The sequence below is a fragment of the Lynx rufus genome, unplaced genomic scaffold (assembly GCF_022079265.1).
Source record: "Lynx rufus isolate CCGP_SWC_20201006 ecotype Redwood Valley unplaced genomic scaffold, mLynRuf1.p SCAF_5, whole genome shotgun sequence".
Taxonomy (NCBI): domain Eukaryota; kingdom Metazoa; phylum Chordata; class Mammalia; order Carnivora; family Felidae; genus Lynx; species Lynx rufus.
In genome coordinates this window covers 156880747-156899128 of record NW_025814867.1, presented here as the reverse complement: position 1 = coordinate 156899128, position 18382 = coordinate 156880747, and the positions used below count along the sequence as shown (strand labels likewise).

Below are 18382 nucleotides of genomic sequence, written 5' to 3'. Positions count from 1 at the left end.
CCGTGGGTTCACAATGGTATCTCAGAGTCCAATCCGACACCACTGGGTCCACCTAGATTCTCCCCCTCCGGGTTTATAACTCTTAGAAATTAAGTGTAGATACACTTGAAAGGCGAAGTGACAAGGCCATCGGAAAGGTCGGTAACAGGTCACTCATCCCGTGAACATGAACACACATGATTCCCTCATGCGCGCCCGATCACCCACATACCACTAAGACATAAGCAATAGAGTCAGAGATAAACGTCAAAATTTCTAATCAGAATTGCTCTTTTATTTGTTCAAAGTGCATTATTTCTTCAGTAATTAACACACAAGTGCAATTTAAATATGAAAATTTTTTTTGTCTCAACATGGTGAACAAGAATAAGGAAACCTAAGGGCCACGTTCCTGTCACTCTTTGCAGTGTTAGAAAGGTCCACTGGAAACTAGCCTTTATCAGAACCCCAGATTATAAGTCAAAACTACAGGGGCGCCTGGGCGGCTCAGTCGGTTGAGCGTCCGACTTCGGCTCAGGTCATGGTCTCACGGTTTATGAGTTTGAGCCCGCGTCAGGCTCTGTGCTCACAGCTCAGAGCCTGGAGCCTGCTTCGGATTCTGTGTCTCCCTCTCTCCCTGCCCCTCCCCCGCTCATGCTCTGTCTGTCAAAAATAAATAAACATTAAAAAAATAATAATAATAATAAATCAAAGCTACAGAGGAAATAAATGTCCCCGGGGAGCCCTAATGTAATCAGTGCCATGCAGGCAGTAGACATCTTGTCCTCAGGATCAACACCACAACGAGGGCCCCTCTGCCTGAGACACTTCCATGGCGGATACCCCAGAAGGCCCGAGATACTAACAAAACCAAAATCACTCTGAGGGACAAGGCCCTCTCGAAAACGGCTAGATGCTGAGCAGGAGAGCTGACGGCAGAATGACCCAGGAGACCACCTCTGATCTGCTTCATGAGCCCAGAGACGGAAACATCTGTTAGCTACTACCTCGTCTCTTGGTTTTAAAAACTATGCCGATACGAGCGACCACAAAAAGCCTGCCTTATTTATAAAGGAAGAGAAGACGGAAGCGTCTAGTTCTATACTTAGTCCCATACCTGGACCATGAAATAGTCACAGAAGCTCCAGCCTGGCTCCGTCCTCTTCTCCCTCAACGTCCTCATGTCGTCCTCAAACTTGCCCAAGTTTTTGGTAAAAGACATAAGAAGTGAGGTCCTGAGTTTGGTCAGGAAGGCATTCCAGGATTCCTGAGTTCGAGAAGAGTCCTTCAAGGGGTCGGAGAGCACGACACACCTGCAGAGACACGAACGGACGGTCTGGAAAACACTCACCGAGCACAGCACGCAGCCCAACTGCTTCCGCCCCTACTTCCTTCCTTCGTTAACCACTGGCAACCACCAGGCAGACTCTGAGAAGCCAGATTAGGAGAAGGTTTCATCGTGAACTAGTTTAGCACCACAGGAGCAGCGAGTGCTGCAGAACCGCGGCAGCGGGCGGGGGTGTATGATGAGTCGTCTCAGATCCGGCCTCCAGGGCCCCCTGGAAGGTAAGGCGATCCCCACACAATCAGCTCCCAAGCCTCACTCGCACTGCCCACTTCACAAACGTCGCTGGTCCCCCGTACCTGACAGGACAGCACTCAGAGTTACTGACATGGCACAGGAGGGTCGTTGCGGCCTGACCCGGGCCGGCTGCCCAGCCCTTCTCACTATTCCTAGCCAAGCCCACCCAACGTCTCGAGCTCTACTCTCTTTTCATCCAGCACATTCCCGTTCACCCTTCCAAATCCGGCTCGGCCGACGCACGTCCTCCCGGAACCTCTCCCCCGCTGCCCTGTGACCCCACTACCCCGGCAGTGAGTGTCGCGCAGCATACACTCCCTCTCCATAGCTCCGTCTCTCCCCCTGGGCCCTAGGCCGCGAGCTCCTCAAGAGCAGGGTTTAGAAGTAATCAGTAAATAAAAGCTCAAAGAATATGGCTTAACATGTAGGTATGATACAATTTCCCTACAAAAAGACTATCTGGGGCACCCAGTGGGGGGACTCAGTCGGTTAAGCATCCAACTTCGGTTCAGATCGTGATCTCATGGTTTGTGGCTCTGAGACCCGTGTCGGGCTCTGTGCTGACAGCTCGGAGCCTGGAGGCTGCTTCAGATTCTCTGTCTCCCTCGCTCTCTGCTCCTCCCCCACTCGTGCTCTGCCTCTATCAGAAACAAACATTAAAAAATTTTTTTTGTTTTAAAAAGACTATCTGTGGCACGGAAATACCAAAGGCACAAAATTACAAGTTTCCGATGGATTTGGAAAAGGCAGTATGTTCATCTAACAGGCTGGAAAACATAGATTTCTTTATCTTTTATGATAAAAATTTAGAAAGAAGATGAATAAACATGAACTCAGAAATGATTTTAAAATACTGATGCTGTGGGCTTCAATATTTCTCCTTGGTGAATGTGTTGTCTTATTTACTAGCAAGTAGCAAAACGGACCGATTCTAAGTCTCCGTGTGCCATCACAGCCTTTGGAGGAAGGGCTGAACCTCTGGCATCACAAACCAGCGGACCAAAACGCGAAGCCCACGGCCTAGATGATCCACCAGGTGAGCCACCAGTACCAGGAAGAAAATTTAAGAATCAGTAGCTGGTCATTCCAGTCACTCCACCCCACGGGCCTGTTACCACGAAAGACAAGGCGTCCCGCCAGCTCGTTCCTACAGCCCCGAAGGACTGACGTGTTTTATGCCCTGCATGAGCTGCGAGAGTCTATCGGTTCGGCCACGTATCCTCAAGGCATCCTCCAGCCTGGGTCATCATCGACACGTACCCCTGACCGGACACAGGACTGTCCCCTAAAGCCACAGGGCGGATGGGGAAGGAAACTGCCGGCAAACGCCGACCGCCCGGATGGTCCTCGTCTTCCGTGAGCCGGTGCTTACCAACCAGACAAAACGTTCATTACGTTCTCTCTCTTATTGTGCTTTCAACTTGCACAGTTTCTAGATTTTCTTTTTCTAACAAAAAAGAACTGCGCTTCAGAAGTTCGCGTTAAGCCCAGGCCGTTAACTCAAGAGAGACAGCCCAGAACAGCTCACCAGACCGGCGGGCGCCAGCGTGGAGAAGGGCTCCTCGGCGTGTGCTGGCGGCCGGTGCCCAGGGCGCCAGGGAGCCGGAGGCCCGGGCCTCCACCAGTCACCGGGGCCGCTGCGAACACAGCTAACGGGGCAGCCCTCTGACCCTTTACCAAACGCCTGAAATACTTACCAAAAGCCTGAAAAATGCACAAATCGTTTGGCCAAGCAATTTTCATTTTAGGGATTTATCCTAAGGAAATAACTAAGGACGTACACAACACCCGAGCTCAAAAGATGTTTACAGTGCTGTTTATAACAGGCGTTAACGCGTCTGTCCAGTAGAGGACTGGGTGAACAACTTCCAGTACCATCTCTGCTATGGAGTGTTACGTGCTCACTGACGATAATGGTGGAGAAATACATTTATTGTTCACGGGAACATTTTTACAACGCATTAGGCGGAAAAAGCAAACACAAAATGTAATGCGTGGTGTATCACGTGCACGCGCACACACACACACACACACACACACACACACACACACACACACACACTACCCGTGTCTAAGCGTGCGTAGAGAGGAAAAGGTTGAAACACCAAGAGTTAAGATCAATTTTCGTTTTGCTCATTACCTTCTTCTAATAATCCTACAATGAACGTGCAGTGTTTATAATCAGAAATTGCGTACAAGATTAAAGTTAAAGAAAACAGAAAGCCACCGCAGGGCCAGGTGGGCCAATGTTTCCAAAGGCCAGAAATCAAACAGGCTAATACAACAACTGTCAATACAGATATTTCCAAATTCGAAGGTATGGACCCAGCTCTTCACTGAAAAAATAATAAAGAACAGATTTGTTGAAGGTAGCTTGCAAATTAATGAAAATCAAAACGTTAGAAGACATGTTTATATACTGAGAAATGCTGAAAATCTCAGGAAGTTGAATTTTATGTACAAAGAATTAGTCACTGAAGACAAGTTAGGTTTCAGTGGGCTCAGCAGGAACGTACTTTAAGCGATTAGATAAAATTACACCATAGCCTTAAAAGGAGTCAATGGGCACTTTGAAAAAATTATAGAATTCGAACATCTCACAGGCTTAGACCAATCTGCCCCATTACTACCAATTTCTGTTCTTAATAAAATCCCAAAGAAACATGACCGGAAGGCCGTGTGGCCTGGCCGCCGGTGAGCCCCTCGGCTCCGCTGCCCCACACCCTGCTTCCCGTCCCTCCCCCCGACGGGGCCCAGAGCTGGGCTCCCTGCCAGCCTCCCGGCAGCCGGCTCCCCTTTCCAGAGCAAGTGAGCCCGCACAGCCGAACCACACAGGGAAAGGATCCTCAGTTCTGGGGTCTTGCTGACATGCTAAGCCGATTCCTTTGGGACAACTAACTCAGGAATGACAGACCGTAGGAAAAAATCCCCCAAGTCCAGATGGCACAAAATTTCTCTAAGAGAAACCGTGAGCTCGACAATCTAACGTTTATCTCAAACTATAAGCAAAACAAGTCTGAACATCACTCAGCGCCCACAACTGTGTGGAACATAAAAAGGACGCCCACAGAGGCTCCTTCTCCTGAAGAACCGTCGATCCACCGGGGGGGCCCTGACACTGGACGCGGTCACGGAATTCTAAGAGCGCGTGGCAGTGTCGGTCGGTACTCCGGCCACGGGCCCGGGGTTTCCGCCCGGGCTCCTCCCCTCGCTCCGTAGCCCGGCCCCCTGCTCCACTCTGAGCACCTGCCACCGGGGCGACCACAGGTGTGGGGACGCGGGCGCAAAGCAACGCCCGGCCCGCCTGTCCGCGAGACCACACCATCGAGCAGGCACCAGGAAGTCCGCCAGCCTGCCCGGCGGGGCCGTGGCACCGCCGAGAGGGAAGTGACCCCCAGCAGCCAGAACAGGGCCAGACAGAGCCGAGCACGGGGAAAGGAAGTCCACGCGACACAGCGGCCACTGCGGTTTCGTGGTTCGCTTTTGAAGCTTCTAAAGATACAGTCGGCATTTCAGAATTTTGGTTCTTAGGAACTCTGAACAGGTGTGAAGGTAAACACACGCACCACAGGCTTAAGGGACCCTCCCGTACACAAGGACACAAGGTGTCCCCAAGCCCTGGCCACACCAACACGCGCCACGGATCCTCAAAGGGAAGCCGCTGTGCGGTCTCTCCCGCCGCGGTCACCGGGCAGCACGCCGGGGGTTACAGCTGCCCGTGTTTCACCCAGCAGGCCGGGAGCTCCATGAGCGGGGGGGACCCGGTGTGCAGCACCCCCACGTGCTGACGTGTCAGGCGCCCCGCGCACTCGCTGAGGAAGTACCCCTACGCAGAAACCAGCCACCTCTATCACCCAGGGGTCTGCCAACGAGGTAAAATTAAAGATCCACTTACCTGTCACTCTGTTTATTACAAAAATCATTTCTTATTTTGTCCACAATAGAAGTTCGGGGAAGGATGTTGGTTTTGTTTTTTTTCTTGGCATCATTTTCAACTACCACTATGAGCCAGTCCACAGAGCTATGAGCTTTCAGAACATTCTGCCACTTGGTGAGGTCGTCTTTTACCGTAGCTTTATACACTTCAGTATCCTAAAAATAAATAAGTCACTGTGAAGGAAAGTTAATCAACGCCCTTTAATTTAACAGCAACACGTGTGTACTAACAGAGACTACATTGGCCACCACGCTTTATAGCTTCGCGTGGGGCCCTCCACGCAGAGCCTGGCGCCTGTGGGTGCTCTGGGCAGGCCCAGGGACGCTGAGGGAAGATGGTTCCAGTGTCACAGAGGAAGAGACCGAGAGAGAGCCTAGGAAGCTGCCCAAGGCAACACAGTCCACTGGGTAAGTTGGGACTTTAAGACTCAGGTCTGGGGCGCCTGGGTGGCTCAGTCGGTTAAGCGTCCGACTTCGGCTCAGGTCGTGATCTCACGGTTCGTGAGTTCGAGCCCCGCGTCGGGCTCTGTGCTGACGGCTCGGAGCCTGGAGCCTGCTTCAGCTTCTGTGTCTCCCTCTCTCTCTGCCCCTCCCCTGCTCATGCTCTGTCTCAAAAATAAACATTAAAGAAAAAAAAATTAAAAAAAAAAACAAAACTCGGGTCTGCTATGCCAAAGGCCCCGTGCCCACCAACTACGTGGTTAGTCCCATCCTGGCAAGTGCCGTGTCAGTGGGGCTAAGCGCCCCCCACCACCACCCGGCTCGGGACCGGCAGGCCGGAGGCCGCACCCCTTAGGGAGCCGGATGCCCGGGCCCCTCCAGGCGCCTCCTCCGCAGCCCCGCAGCCCCTCAGCCCTCTGCCGGCGCCCAGAACCCCTCGAAAGCCAATGCCACTTGCAGGCCACATGGGGGTGAGGCAGCCTCAGATGCAAACCCAGGGGAAAAGGACAACCTAGGGCTTCCTGAAAGCCATTCCAATTCACGAGGACCAACAGGGGAGCCATCCTGCTCCTAAAAAGTCAACACCGCCAGACTCAGAGATGCACACGCCGGCCTGCACAGAAAGCCCACGGGCCGGCCTCAGCCCGTCCACAGACAGGCGGAGACAGAGAAAGTTTACTTGCTATCGGCAATGGTCTATAATTGCCCTTATGCTCCATAAATCCACTTGGCAAATTCAGAGTGAAAAATCTAAAACCAACATGCTTCACTTCCAAATCGGACAAACTGTAATTTTTAGCTATTTATAAATACATAGATTTTCCCCTTTTTTAATAGAAAGATTCTTTGTTATCCTGCCCGTACTTTCTCTGGATTTTTTAGTCTCTCTTGAATATGCTAAAGGGAACGATCCATGAACAAGAAACCTCAAATTCTGCACCCAGCCCCTCCTTTGGTTTAATCAGTAAGTGAAAAGTTCCAGAAGTCAGTACTTATAATTTTTAGTCTGATTTTGAAGACCTCCGTATCCTCAGTTTACATTACATACAAATACAATCTGGAAAGATCTTTTGCTGAAAAATCAACAGGAAAGCCATCCCGCAAAGACCGGTTTTCTGAGACTCCACGTGCCCTGGAAGGCGTTCCCACGCCGCGGCCTCCACGGAAGGGCAGCTCCCGGACTGGATGCTCCCACTCCACGCTGCTGGTGCTCTGCCAGGCCAGGGGCCTAAGTGCATCACACCTGCAGAGTGAAACCAAAGGCCACAGACACCCCGACCGCTTTGAAATAGGCCGCCGCCACGGGGCTGGGACCGGGCACCCTCTGCCCAGTCCAGCCCTGGCTCCCAGGTCTACAAACCAGGGAGGGGCTGCCACATCCCCTGAGGGGACATCAGCATCCCCTCTCGGGACACTGTGCTTGGGACAGAGACCTCGCAGAGCAACACAGGCAGGGCGGAGTCCCCCGAAGTTCCGGGGGAGGTGAGCAGTGGATGATCCGGGCCATAGCTTCCAATAGTGAGCAAACCCCGCACATTACTAAAAAGACCCAGTGACCGTTCAGAAGAGCCCAGGCTGAGCCAATGAGGTGAAGGGTGTCTCCAGAAAGCAAAGCCAATACAGGAAGAAGCCACTGGCAGGGAGGGTGCAGGGTGGCCCTGCCCGGGGAACCAGAGCCATGCAGGGCAAGAAGGGTATCAGAGTGCAAGATGTGACACCCCAAGAGAGACGATGAAGGCTTGGGGGCTGGCTGAGGTGTCAGAGGCCTGGACAGCAAAGAGGGCCTCCCTGTTGGGGTGACCTCATCTGGGTGTCGTGGGTCAGCTGAGGTGAGGAGGGAAGTGGTCCTGTGGGGAGCGTCAGCCCCAGGGCAGGGAGAGGGCACCTGTGGGGGGAGAGGAGCAGGACAGCAGTGAGAGAATGCTCAGTGACAGCGATTATTCGAGTAAGCAGACATATGCACGACAAGGAGCGCCTGGCTGCTCGGAGAAGGAAGTCGCAAACGTGGAAAGGAAAGGCACCAGGACTGCAATCGGAACGTGTGTGTGTACACGTGTGTGGGGGCGGACACGCCTGTGCACACATACGTGCTCCGGAGCAAAGGGCACGTCCAGTCCAGGGCTTGGTCTCTAAATACCATTTCCCACTAGAAGGAACCAGCGCTCCCTGGAGAAGCGGCTGACCCCGGGGCTCAGGCAGGGAAAGGACGAGCTGACCTTGGCACATCTTGTATTAGGGAGAGCTCCGAGAACAGGGACTTGTCAAAAGGTCACAGAAGCCAAACCTGGGACAATGTGAGCACTCAAAGTGATACTAACAGTAACAGATTACACCCCCCAATTCGAAGTCAACGGGTGCAGACGGACCTCAACCGATAAGCAGGACAGCTGCCTCCAAACACGGTGAAGTGGCAGGGGGCAGACCGACCCAACCACCGGAAACAACCAAAACACAGAGAGGGAGACACGGGAGGCGAGCCGTGCAGCGGGCCAGCCGAGTGCTCGGAGCTCCCGGGCGCCCCGCGCGGCGCAAACACAGGGCCCCGGACGCAAAGGCCGTGATGTCACAGGTCAGAGGTCAGGGGGCCCCTGGAGAGAGCGCTCAGAGGGGCTGACCAGCAGAGGAGTGTACAAACTACCCAAAGCCAGGAGAGACCCATCCAGACGGGACCCAACACCCACAGGGCCTGGGATCAGGGCCTACTCCCACAGACCACGCTGGAAACCTCCGAATCCACAGGGCATTGGGAGGAGAACTGAGAAAGGAAGGAGGAATTAGTCTTAGGCTGACCACTGTTTCAGACCCCCAAATCATGAAAGCAATAGCTAAAAGGATCTGAAGTAACTTAATTACGCAAAGCTGAAGAAAACGTCTAGAATTCCAAAAATAAAAGACTCACGATGTCTGGAATCCCATAAAAAATTGCCAAGCAGGCAAAGAAGTAAGAATATATGATCCATGACAAGTAGAAACATCAACCAACAGAATGGATGTGGCAATGACACACATAAGAGAATTGGCAGACAAAACCATGAGAATCCCTACGGCGACCATATCCAGTGTGTTCAAGAAAGCAAAGAAAAAGCTGATGTTAAGCCTCCGCTTAACATGGAAGATAATTGTTGAAAAAGGCAAAGACCCCTAAGGATCTTCTAGAGCTGAAAACCACGGCGTCTGAACTGCAAAATACCCTGAGTGGGGGGTTACGAGCAGATTAGATACCACAGACCGAACAATTAGTTAACTTGAACACACAGAAGCAGAAACCATCCAAATGAGACAAAGAGAAACACTGCAAAGCCATCAGCACGGTGTCCCTGAGCAGTAGGGCTTCCAGGGGCCAATATGTGAGTGACTGGGGTCCCCAGAGGAGAGGAGAGGCAGGAACAGAACAAGTAACTAAAGTAACGACCAGAAATGTTCCAAATTTAAATTAAAATTACAGACCCACAAAACCTAAAAAAAATCCACGCACAAGAAACATGAAGAAAAGCACACCAGGGCATACCACACAAGGTTTAACACCCATGAAGAGAAAAAAAAAATCTTAAACTGCAGAAGGGAAAAAAAAAAAAAAAGTTTATGTGAAAGTAGCAAAGACTCCTCATGGGTCACAATGTAAATCAAAACACAGCGGGCTGTCAGAGCAGAATTGTACATCCAGTAAAATATTCTGCAAACATAAAGACTCGCTCAGATCTGCAGAAACTGGAAGGACTCTCCCCTGTGCGCCAGAAAGGGGGGCAGGCACTAGAAGTGGTAACTCAAAGAGAGACTCATCTCTACAATGAAAGGGAATAAGGCAAAACCAGTAACAACCAGCCTGGAGGACGGCAGGGACAGCAGGGACCAGCAGGCAGGTGGAAGGAGGGGATGCCCAGGGTCTGCACCACGAACCGGAAAGTGACTGCTACAACAACGTGGGAGTTTCTCTCTTCATCCTAAAATTCCAATTATGACTAACTTGCTCCAGAAAACTTTCCTTAATAGATAATAAAACTAATGCAAAACAACCGCAAAACACGGGCTCCCTACTAGGAAGTGTAATTTTAAGAGGGGAAAAAAAAACCCTCATTCATAACGTCTACGAAAACTTTAGTAATAAAAATGCAAGACTTAGGGAAAACATTAGAACACATGACTGAGGGCATAAAAAAAGGGCAGAGACAATGGAGAATAAAACCACATTCCCAGATGGGAAGCTTTGCGATTACTAAAATTCTTCCCAAATCAACCCGAATTTACTCAAGGCGATCCCAACCAAACTCCTCTGCTCTTTCCTTTTCTCTTTTCGACCTCTCCTCCTGTTCTGCGTGGCTTTGTGACAAACTGCTACAAGGCGACCCATCCCCTCTCTCTGCTCACACATCTACCGTCTACACAGCATGGGGCACCCAGCTCCTCTGCCCCCGCTGTGGCGCCTGCAGGCTGCGGACAAGGCAACAAGAAGGCGATCATTGCCGGAGTGCAGGGACTGACGCTGCACACCCCCAGGTGGCCTTCCTGCGGGGACACCTGACTTCCTCATGGAATGGTGGCTGGGGGAGCACCTGGGGAGCTCAGTCAGTTGCGCGTCCAACTCTTGGTTTCAGCTCAGGTCATGATCTCACGGTTTCGTGGGTTTGAGCCCTGTATCTGGCAGAGCCTGCTTGGGATTCTCTCTCCCTTGTTCTCTGCCCCTCTCCTGCTTGCATTGTTTCTATCTCTCTCAGAATAAATAAATAAACTTATTTGAAACAATTTATAAAACAAAGAACGGTGGCTGGGCTCTGAGAGCAAGCACCCAAGAGGACACCACAGAAGATGTATTACCTTTTATGACTTAGTTTCAAAAGTCACAGTGTCGGGATATCTGGGTGGCTCAATCAATTAAGCATCCGACTCTTGACTTCGGCTCAGATCATGATCTCACAGTTCCTGAGTTTGAGCCCCGCATCGGGCTGTGCGCTGGCAGCACAGAAGCGGCTTGGGGTTCTGTCTCTCTGTCTCTCTGCCCCTCCCCCGCTTGCTATCTCTCTCTCAAAATAAAAATTTTTTAAAATACATATTTAAAAAAAAGTCACAGTGTCCCTCCTGCCAGTCAGATGCCCATTCAGATTCAACTAGAGGAAACACGACCACTTTTCCTCTCGATGGAAGAAAGTCACTGCCATGTGGAGAAGAGCATGGGGGACGATGGAGTATGTGGATACAGTCACTTTTGGAAGATAAGTTTTGTACACTAGCAAGGGCATTTCTTTTAAAAGAACCCATATCAATACATATAAAAATAGAATTATTACAAGTCTGGTCCTGGCACAGAATAGACAGGAGTTAACAGAACTGAAGTGTCCAGAATACTGTGCATACATGATGCTGGTTTCAAACAAAGGTGACATTTTCAGTAACTGGAAAAGAGACAGACCATTAAAAAATGACGGTAGACCAATCTGCTACCCACTTAAGACTATAAAATTAGACCCTACACCCCCACAGCTCCTGCCACTCACAAAAATACCTTGAAGCTATACAGATCCAAGGATAAAACACAAATTATAAAATTATTACAAGATGGGGCGCCTGGGGGGCTCAGTCGGTTGAGCGTCCGGCTTCAGCTCGGGTCACGATCTCACGGTCTGTGAGTTCGAGCCCTGCGTCGGGCTCTGTGCTGACAGCTCGGAGCCTGAAGCTGCTTCGGATCCTGTGTCTCCCTCTCTCTCTGCCCCTCCCCTGCTCGTGCTCTGTCTCTCTCTGTCTCAAAAATAAATAAAACATTAAAAAATAATAACAACAAACAAATAAATAAAATTCTTACAAGGAAACATAGGAGAGAACCACTTATCATCTTCAGACAGACAAGGCCTTCCTAAACATGATATGCTCTACTCAGAAACCACTTTTTAAAATGACAGATTTCACTCCATAAAAACTGTAATAGTCACAAACCTACGCACTAAGTGATACGTGACCCGTCGACGCAAAACAGAAACTGCAGATGCCACAGACACGTACCAGCAATAGAAGACCTCGACCTACCGCTGTCCGCTGAGGCAGGGTGAGTGGACAAAACATTGAAATATAAACGACACAAACAACAAATCGGTAAGGCAGCTCTTACGGATCTACATTTAACGTTACAACCGAAAAAGCAGAGAGGGGTGCCTGAGGGGCTCAGTCAGTCAAGCCTCTGATTTCGACTCCGTCACGATCTCACGGTTCGTGAGTTCAAGCCCCTCATGGGGCTCTGTGCTGACAGTGTGGAGCCTGCTTGGGATTCTCTCTCTCCACCTCTCTCTACCCCTCTTTGCCCCCCTCTTTCTCTCTCTCCTGCTCTCTCAAAATAAAGAAACATAAAAAATTTAAAAAATTTAAAAAGTGAAAATACATTCTCAAACACACACAGAATACCCACAAAAACTGTTAGGTCACAGAGAAAAAATAAGTTTCATAAAGCAGAAATATTATAAACAACACCCTAATCACAATGCAATAAAATCAGAAGTTTTAAAGTAAACATTTTAAAGAATTTCTTTCTGGAAATAAGAAAACTTCATGTTAAACTATGAGGTAAGAAAGGCAATACAAACAAAACAGAGAATTTCTGAAAAATTACTGAATACTGGCATTGAAATTCCTATCTTTAAAGACCTGTATTGTTTATATTTAAAATGAAAATAAATGTGTCCCCAACTAGCCCCCCAAAAAAGAAAACCAAAACCTAGAAAAAGAACAAAGTAAACCATAAGAAAGCAAAAGGAAGGAAATAATAAAAATGAAAGCAGAAATTAATAAAGTAGCAAACAGATGAATAGTGTATCAGAAAATAAAACCCTGCTTCTCTGGGGAGAAAGAATCATCAAACTACAAACTAATAGCTAATTTAATCAAGGAAGAAAGGGAGAAAGTACAAATATACAAAGAAATAACAATGGGGAAATAACTATTGCCACAGAACGTATTTTCTTCTTTTTCTTTTTTTTCTTTTCTTTTTTTTTTTTTTTTTTTAGTATTTATTATTTTTGGGAAAGTGCAAGTGGGGAAGGGGCAGAGAGAAGGGGACAGAGGGTGCGAGGCAGGCTCTGCACTGACAGACTGACAGCAGCGAGCCCGACGCAGGGCTCGAACCCACAAACCGTGAGATCGTGACCTGAGCCCGAGTCGGACGCTTCACCGACTGAGCCACCCAGGCGCCCCGCCACAGAGCGTATTTTAAAGCCAAAAAGACCACTTGGCGCACCCCAATGAAATTAAATTTTATAACTTAATTGAAATGCAGAATTTCTAAGGAAAAGGTAGTTTACCGAAACTGACAAGCGACTGAAACAGACCCGTTTCCACAAAAGGGATAGAGAAAGCGATCAAAGAGCGATCCCACAGGAAAGCGCCAGGTCCAGAAGGTGTCAAGGGAGAACTCCACCAAACCTGAGAGACTAGACAGTCCCAGAGCCACATAAATTGTCTCACAAATAGACAATAAATGAAAACTTCCAAATTATATTTACAAAGCAAGTACAGTATTGCCACCTAAACCTGATAAAGATAGCACCAAAGAAGTTATAGACCAATCACTTGTGACCACAGACGCAAAAAACCCTAAACCAACAGACACTACTACCACATTAAGAAAACAATACTTTGACCAAGTGTTATTTATACCAGGAATGCAAGTACGGCTCAAGAATAGGCAATCCATGAATACAATTCAACACATCCGTAAATTTAAGAGGAAAAAACCCGTATGACTGTCTCCATTGAGTCTGAAAAAGCCTTTACCAAAATTCGAGATGTATTCCTAATGAAGATCCTTGGGAAAACAGGAGCGGACGGAAGCCCCTTCACGTGCTCGTGGAAGTTTACGTGAGTCGTGGGGCCAGCTCCCTCCTTACTGGGCACACACCGCGGGCAGCCCATTGAGGTCAGGAACCAGGCAACGACGCCCACGACCTCCACTACTCCTTGACACGGGGTCCAGACAGACAAAAGGAACCAGAGGCATAAGAACCGAGAAAGAGAAGACGACACGATAGGATACGTGGAAAAGCCCCAGACTTTGGGCCCTAGAGAATCAGCAACAAAACTAACTCAAACAATAAGAGAAATCAAGGTTAACATCAACCTTGTTGAAAAAAATCAACAGCCTTCACATACACAAAACAAACCAACTAGAAGATACAATGAGGGAGAAAACCCCACTTACATTAGCAAAAAAAAGGAAAATCTTAGAAATCTGACAAGAAACAATTAAAATCTACAATGGAGAAAAGTACAAAGCACTTCCAAAGACCCAAAAGTGGACTTACGCAAGCAGAAAGACGCCCCTCGCTCGGGGTCAGACGTCCGGGCACCTGGTCTGCCGGCCAGGCAGGAAGACACGCCGTGAACCCGTTAGCCGCCCGCGAATAGTCTCGCACGCCTCGGCAGCCGTGTTTCTAGCTGTCGCGCAGGTACAGCGATGCTGAAACTGTGTCTGCACGTGTCAACCGTGGTGATGCTGTCCAGAGCCACGGGAGATGCAAACACGGCATGGGACTCGGCAACCAAGAGCCCCGCGGGTGAGGCTCAAATCGGAGGCCCGGGTGTCAGCCCACGGTCCCTCAGACACACGCTTTCCTAGCTCTGCCCGCCCAAGGGCCACAGGCACCGACACGCCCTCACTGCCAGAGGCCTGAGGGCTCGCTCTGCAAAGAAATGGCTGATTCCAGGACAAGGACAGCGAAGGCAGGAGAGCCCGGGATACCTTGCTGTGCTGGAAAGTTCAAGACACGTCCCTGAAAAGGACACAGGGGCCAGCCTACAGTGACCCTCCCTGGCCAAATCTGGGACGACCTGAGCAGCGAGATAAGCAAGGATACCTGATGACCACACCTTATGAGACAGAGGTCCACACAGGCTCTTTCCTAGAGTGGAGCACCGGCTGATCCGTTCGGCAGAGTGTGTTTGCGGCCCCAAGGAAGACCGGTTCAGAGGAATTATTGTTGGGTGCTCAACCTAAGCGGGAGAGCCGGACGAGGGGCAAGATAATCCGGTGGTCTCCGTGGCCCCCCAGACATAGCTTATTAGTGGCAGGGGAAAACACTAACTACAGCATGGAGAAACTTGCCACCGCGCAGGCGTGGAGAGAAGGGGCAGTTAGCACCGCGGGCCCGGCGAGGCCGTCCGTGGGCCTGCTCACAGGGTGGGCCCTTGGCTGAGGCCTGGGAACACGGATCGTGGGATGGTTCCCACCACCACGTGACAGGAGGGCCTCATGGGGCCCGGGCTCTATGGACAAATATGGCCTGTGCTGAACACCTGTTTGCCCTCTGGGAGTCTAGAGTTTTGGTACGAGGCAGGCAGAGGGTGCCCACGTGCCCAGACCCCGAAAAAAGCCCTGGGCGCTGATCTCTGACAAGCTCCCCGGTGGACATCTCCCACGGGACGTCATGCTCACTGCTGGAGGTATAAGCTCACCCTGCACGAGTGTCTCCACTGGGAAAGGCTACAAAGCAAAATGAGCAAAGGCAAAAGGGTCCAGGCATAAGCTTCTAGTCCCTTCTTATTATAATTACAAAATGCTACCTCTGCGTGCTCACGTTCAGGTGAAACTGTCACAACGTGGAATGACCTGTGTGTGCTATGTATCATGAAATGCTTGTTTTATTAGAGCCGAAACAGACAGGAAGAAATGACCCACAGGGTCTCCTCTCAGTTCAGGGCACAAGAGTTCTGTCAAGAGTGACGAGCTTCCTTCTGGGCTCATACACACACGATTGCAAAGTACACGTAAGGGCTGTGACGTCGAGCGTCACTCGGGTAGTCGTGGAGCTCCCGCTGTACGGGCACCACGGCGGTGGGGAAGCAGGGCCATCCCCTGCCCTCAGAAAGCCTACAAACCAGCAGGGGAGACCAACAAGGATTACGAAGTCAAGTAACCACCTGAGAGTGAACATGGGGAGTTTGGAAAAGGAAGCTCGGAGTCAATATTAACAATACCTAGAGGCCACGAGGGCGCGGGGGGCTCACAAGATCTCCAAACACAAGAAGACCGTACTTGGTGATGACCAAGAGGGCGACGCACTGGACCAGAGCAGAAACACGGAAGGACAAAGCCAGACATTCGGCTGAGGAACGGAGAAGAGAGCACACCAAAACAGAGTACGTTGAAAAGTCAATTTGATTAATTAGAGCCACCTGAACAAAAGCTAGACCCGTGAATTCTGAATCCTGCTCCAAGGCATGTTCTCGTAATTCTCTCCCTACAGAAATACTTACACAGCATTCCGTCCAATAAATATGAAGAAAGGGGAAAGTGAGCAGAGCTTTGTTTCCATCTTTGGGTAGCAGCTCCTCTTTGAATTGAACGAAGTTGGATTCCAGGTGAATCATCTTTGGAGCACGGCCATAGGACCTACAAACAATTTTTAAAACGTCACTGAGGAAAATGAAGGATGTTCAGCAGAAAGAAAAGGGAAAAATCCGACAGTAACTGTAACCACATCCATGAGTTTGGAAGTACACATATGCTATTAGTCCTGAATTACAACGATAATATTCTGTCCAAAAAGATTCCACAAATTATCTCAACAAGGCTCAAAATTACGTATCAAAGCTCCCTCTCCATAAAGTCTGTCCTTTTACTCAGTGGCACACACAGGCTTCTTTGCAACACAGACTTCTGAGAAAAACGGCTTTTACTTAAGAGTTTCACTATAAAAAGAAGTTACTGTAAAAAAAAAAGAGATTCCCAAAAGCGCAGTTGGAAGATATGAAAGCTTTAAGCCACACACATACTTGTGTGATCACCTGTATTATCCAAAACAGAGGACGACTGGTGGCAGAGAGCTGCCCCCCACCCCCCAGGGAGGAGGGACAGAGAAGCCCCGGAAGGCTGCAGACACCCAAAGAAAGGCTATCAGGGCATGGGTGCCAGATCGCTGCGCTTGTGAAAAGTCCACCATGCTACAGGTATCTTTCCTCCACACTTGGATTTTCCACCCCTAGAAATCCTACAGCTGGATTTTGTACGTTTTGTTCAATAAAGAGTCTACGTGTAATAAACTGAAACTAACCACATTTAACATGATCATGCGGATGCCTGACCTTGTGTATTTTCTACCTGCGGGCTCACTCTTCCTTCCTGTCCTTTGGGAAACCAATCAAATTTTCTTTTTCCATCCTTTTTCTCTGCTGGTTCGAAAGCTTAACCATCTATTTCTGTCCTCCTGTTTGTTACATTTTCACTTTTTAATATGCATACATTTTTTTCTTCAAAGACTAGAGTAAATGTCTCTCTTCTCCCTGAATACATCAAGTACTTTCTTCCCTCTGCTTCTTCCCCACTTCTAAAGTTTTAGATTTTTTAATTTTTAAAAGGGCTGACACCTTAACTTCAGAAAGACAGAAAATGTTTTTCTGACTCATTTACCGGCAGCTGTGCCTTTCATCCTACGAATTCTGGGTTCGTTTTCCTTCCTGTTGCGACGTGTCCTTTTATTCCTTCAGGGTGGTAAGGTTTCTGATCACACGTGTCTGAAAACGTTTCTAACACAACATCTGAATGGCACTCGGGAGTAGACACGTGTGGCCTAGTGCAGCCAGAAGTGACAGATCCTGGCCCCAGCTGGCTCCCAGCCCTTCGAGGGACAAACCTTCTCAGTCCCACGGCAGCCGGGCCCCCAGGCAGGGGCGCCGACTCAGTCTTCCGTTCCGCACTGGAGTCTGACTAACACAGACTCGAGGCTGAAAGGTGTCTTCCGTGAGTACTTTGAGAAGCGCGGTCTGCCCCGCTGCATTTGCAGTGTCGTTAGAGACTGGTGTCCTTGTCCGTCTGTTTGCCCGGCACGGCTTTTGGTTTGCTCTGGTCGGCTTTCACCCCGCTGGACTTTCAGTGGGCTCCAGCAAGCTTCTCCTCTGCCTCGGGGAACGTGGTGCCTGCCCCCGGTTCTCTAGCCTCTGCTCCGACACCTGTGGCTGTCCCCACATCTTGGCGTGTCCCTGGGCCCCGCACCAGTGCTCTCGGCACCGAGCCCCAGCTGCAGGGCGACAGAGCCCCGTCCTCCGGCTCACCGATGGCTCTCCGCCACACACCTGTTCACTGCATCCAGTAAAGTTCCGGCTTCAAGTTTAGATCCAAGATCTACTCAATTACCTGTAAATTTTCATCAGAGCCACATGTACCTACTTTAACATGTCAAATGGTGTCCAAAAGCCTTTCTCTCTCTCACACTGACAAGCGGCTGCCTGGCCCAGCCTCCTCCGCCTCCCGGCTGTGCTCGCTGCCTAGAGCTGCTCTCACACATTAGCACAAACCCAGACGCTTAACACAACATTAACTCGCTCGCATCTCGGGAGGCCAGAAGTTTGAAACCAAGGTGCTGGCAGTGCTGGCTTCCTCTGGAAGCTCCGGGGGAGGCTGCGTTCTGGTCTCCCCTCCCTTCCAGCAAACGGTGGCGGTCTTCGGCTGGCAGACCACCACGCCAACGGCTG

At 49.9% G+C, this 18382-nt stretch overlaps 1 protein-coding gene across 4 annotated transcripts in view; it reads right to left on the bottom strand.

Annotated features, from left to right (window-relative positions):
- Positions 1–18382, bottom strand: part of TRAPPC10 (trafficking protein particle complex subunit 10) — an 87264-nt gene that overhangs the window by 47531 nt on the left and 21351 nt on the right. For all 4 annotated transcript variants that reach the window (XM_047099089.1, XM_047099090.1, XM_047099092.1 and 1 more), the window contains exons 3-5: positions 16169–16304; positions 5457–5653; positions 1097–1292 (exon numbers count right to left, since the gene is read on the bottom strand). In XM_047099089.1, coding sequence (XP_046955045.1) covers positions 1097–1292; positions 5457–5653; positions 16169–16304 — 529 coding nt within the window. The remainder of the gene's footprint in view (positions 1–1096; positions 1293–5456; positions 5654–16168; positions 16305–18382) is intronic.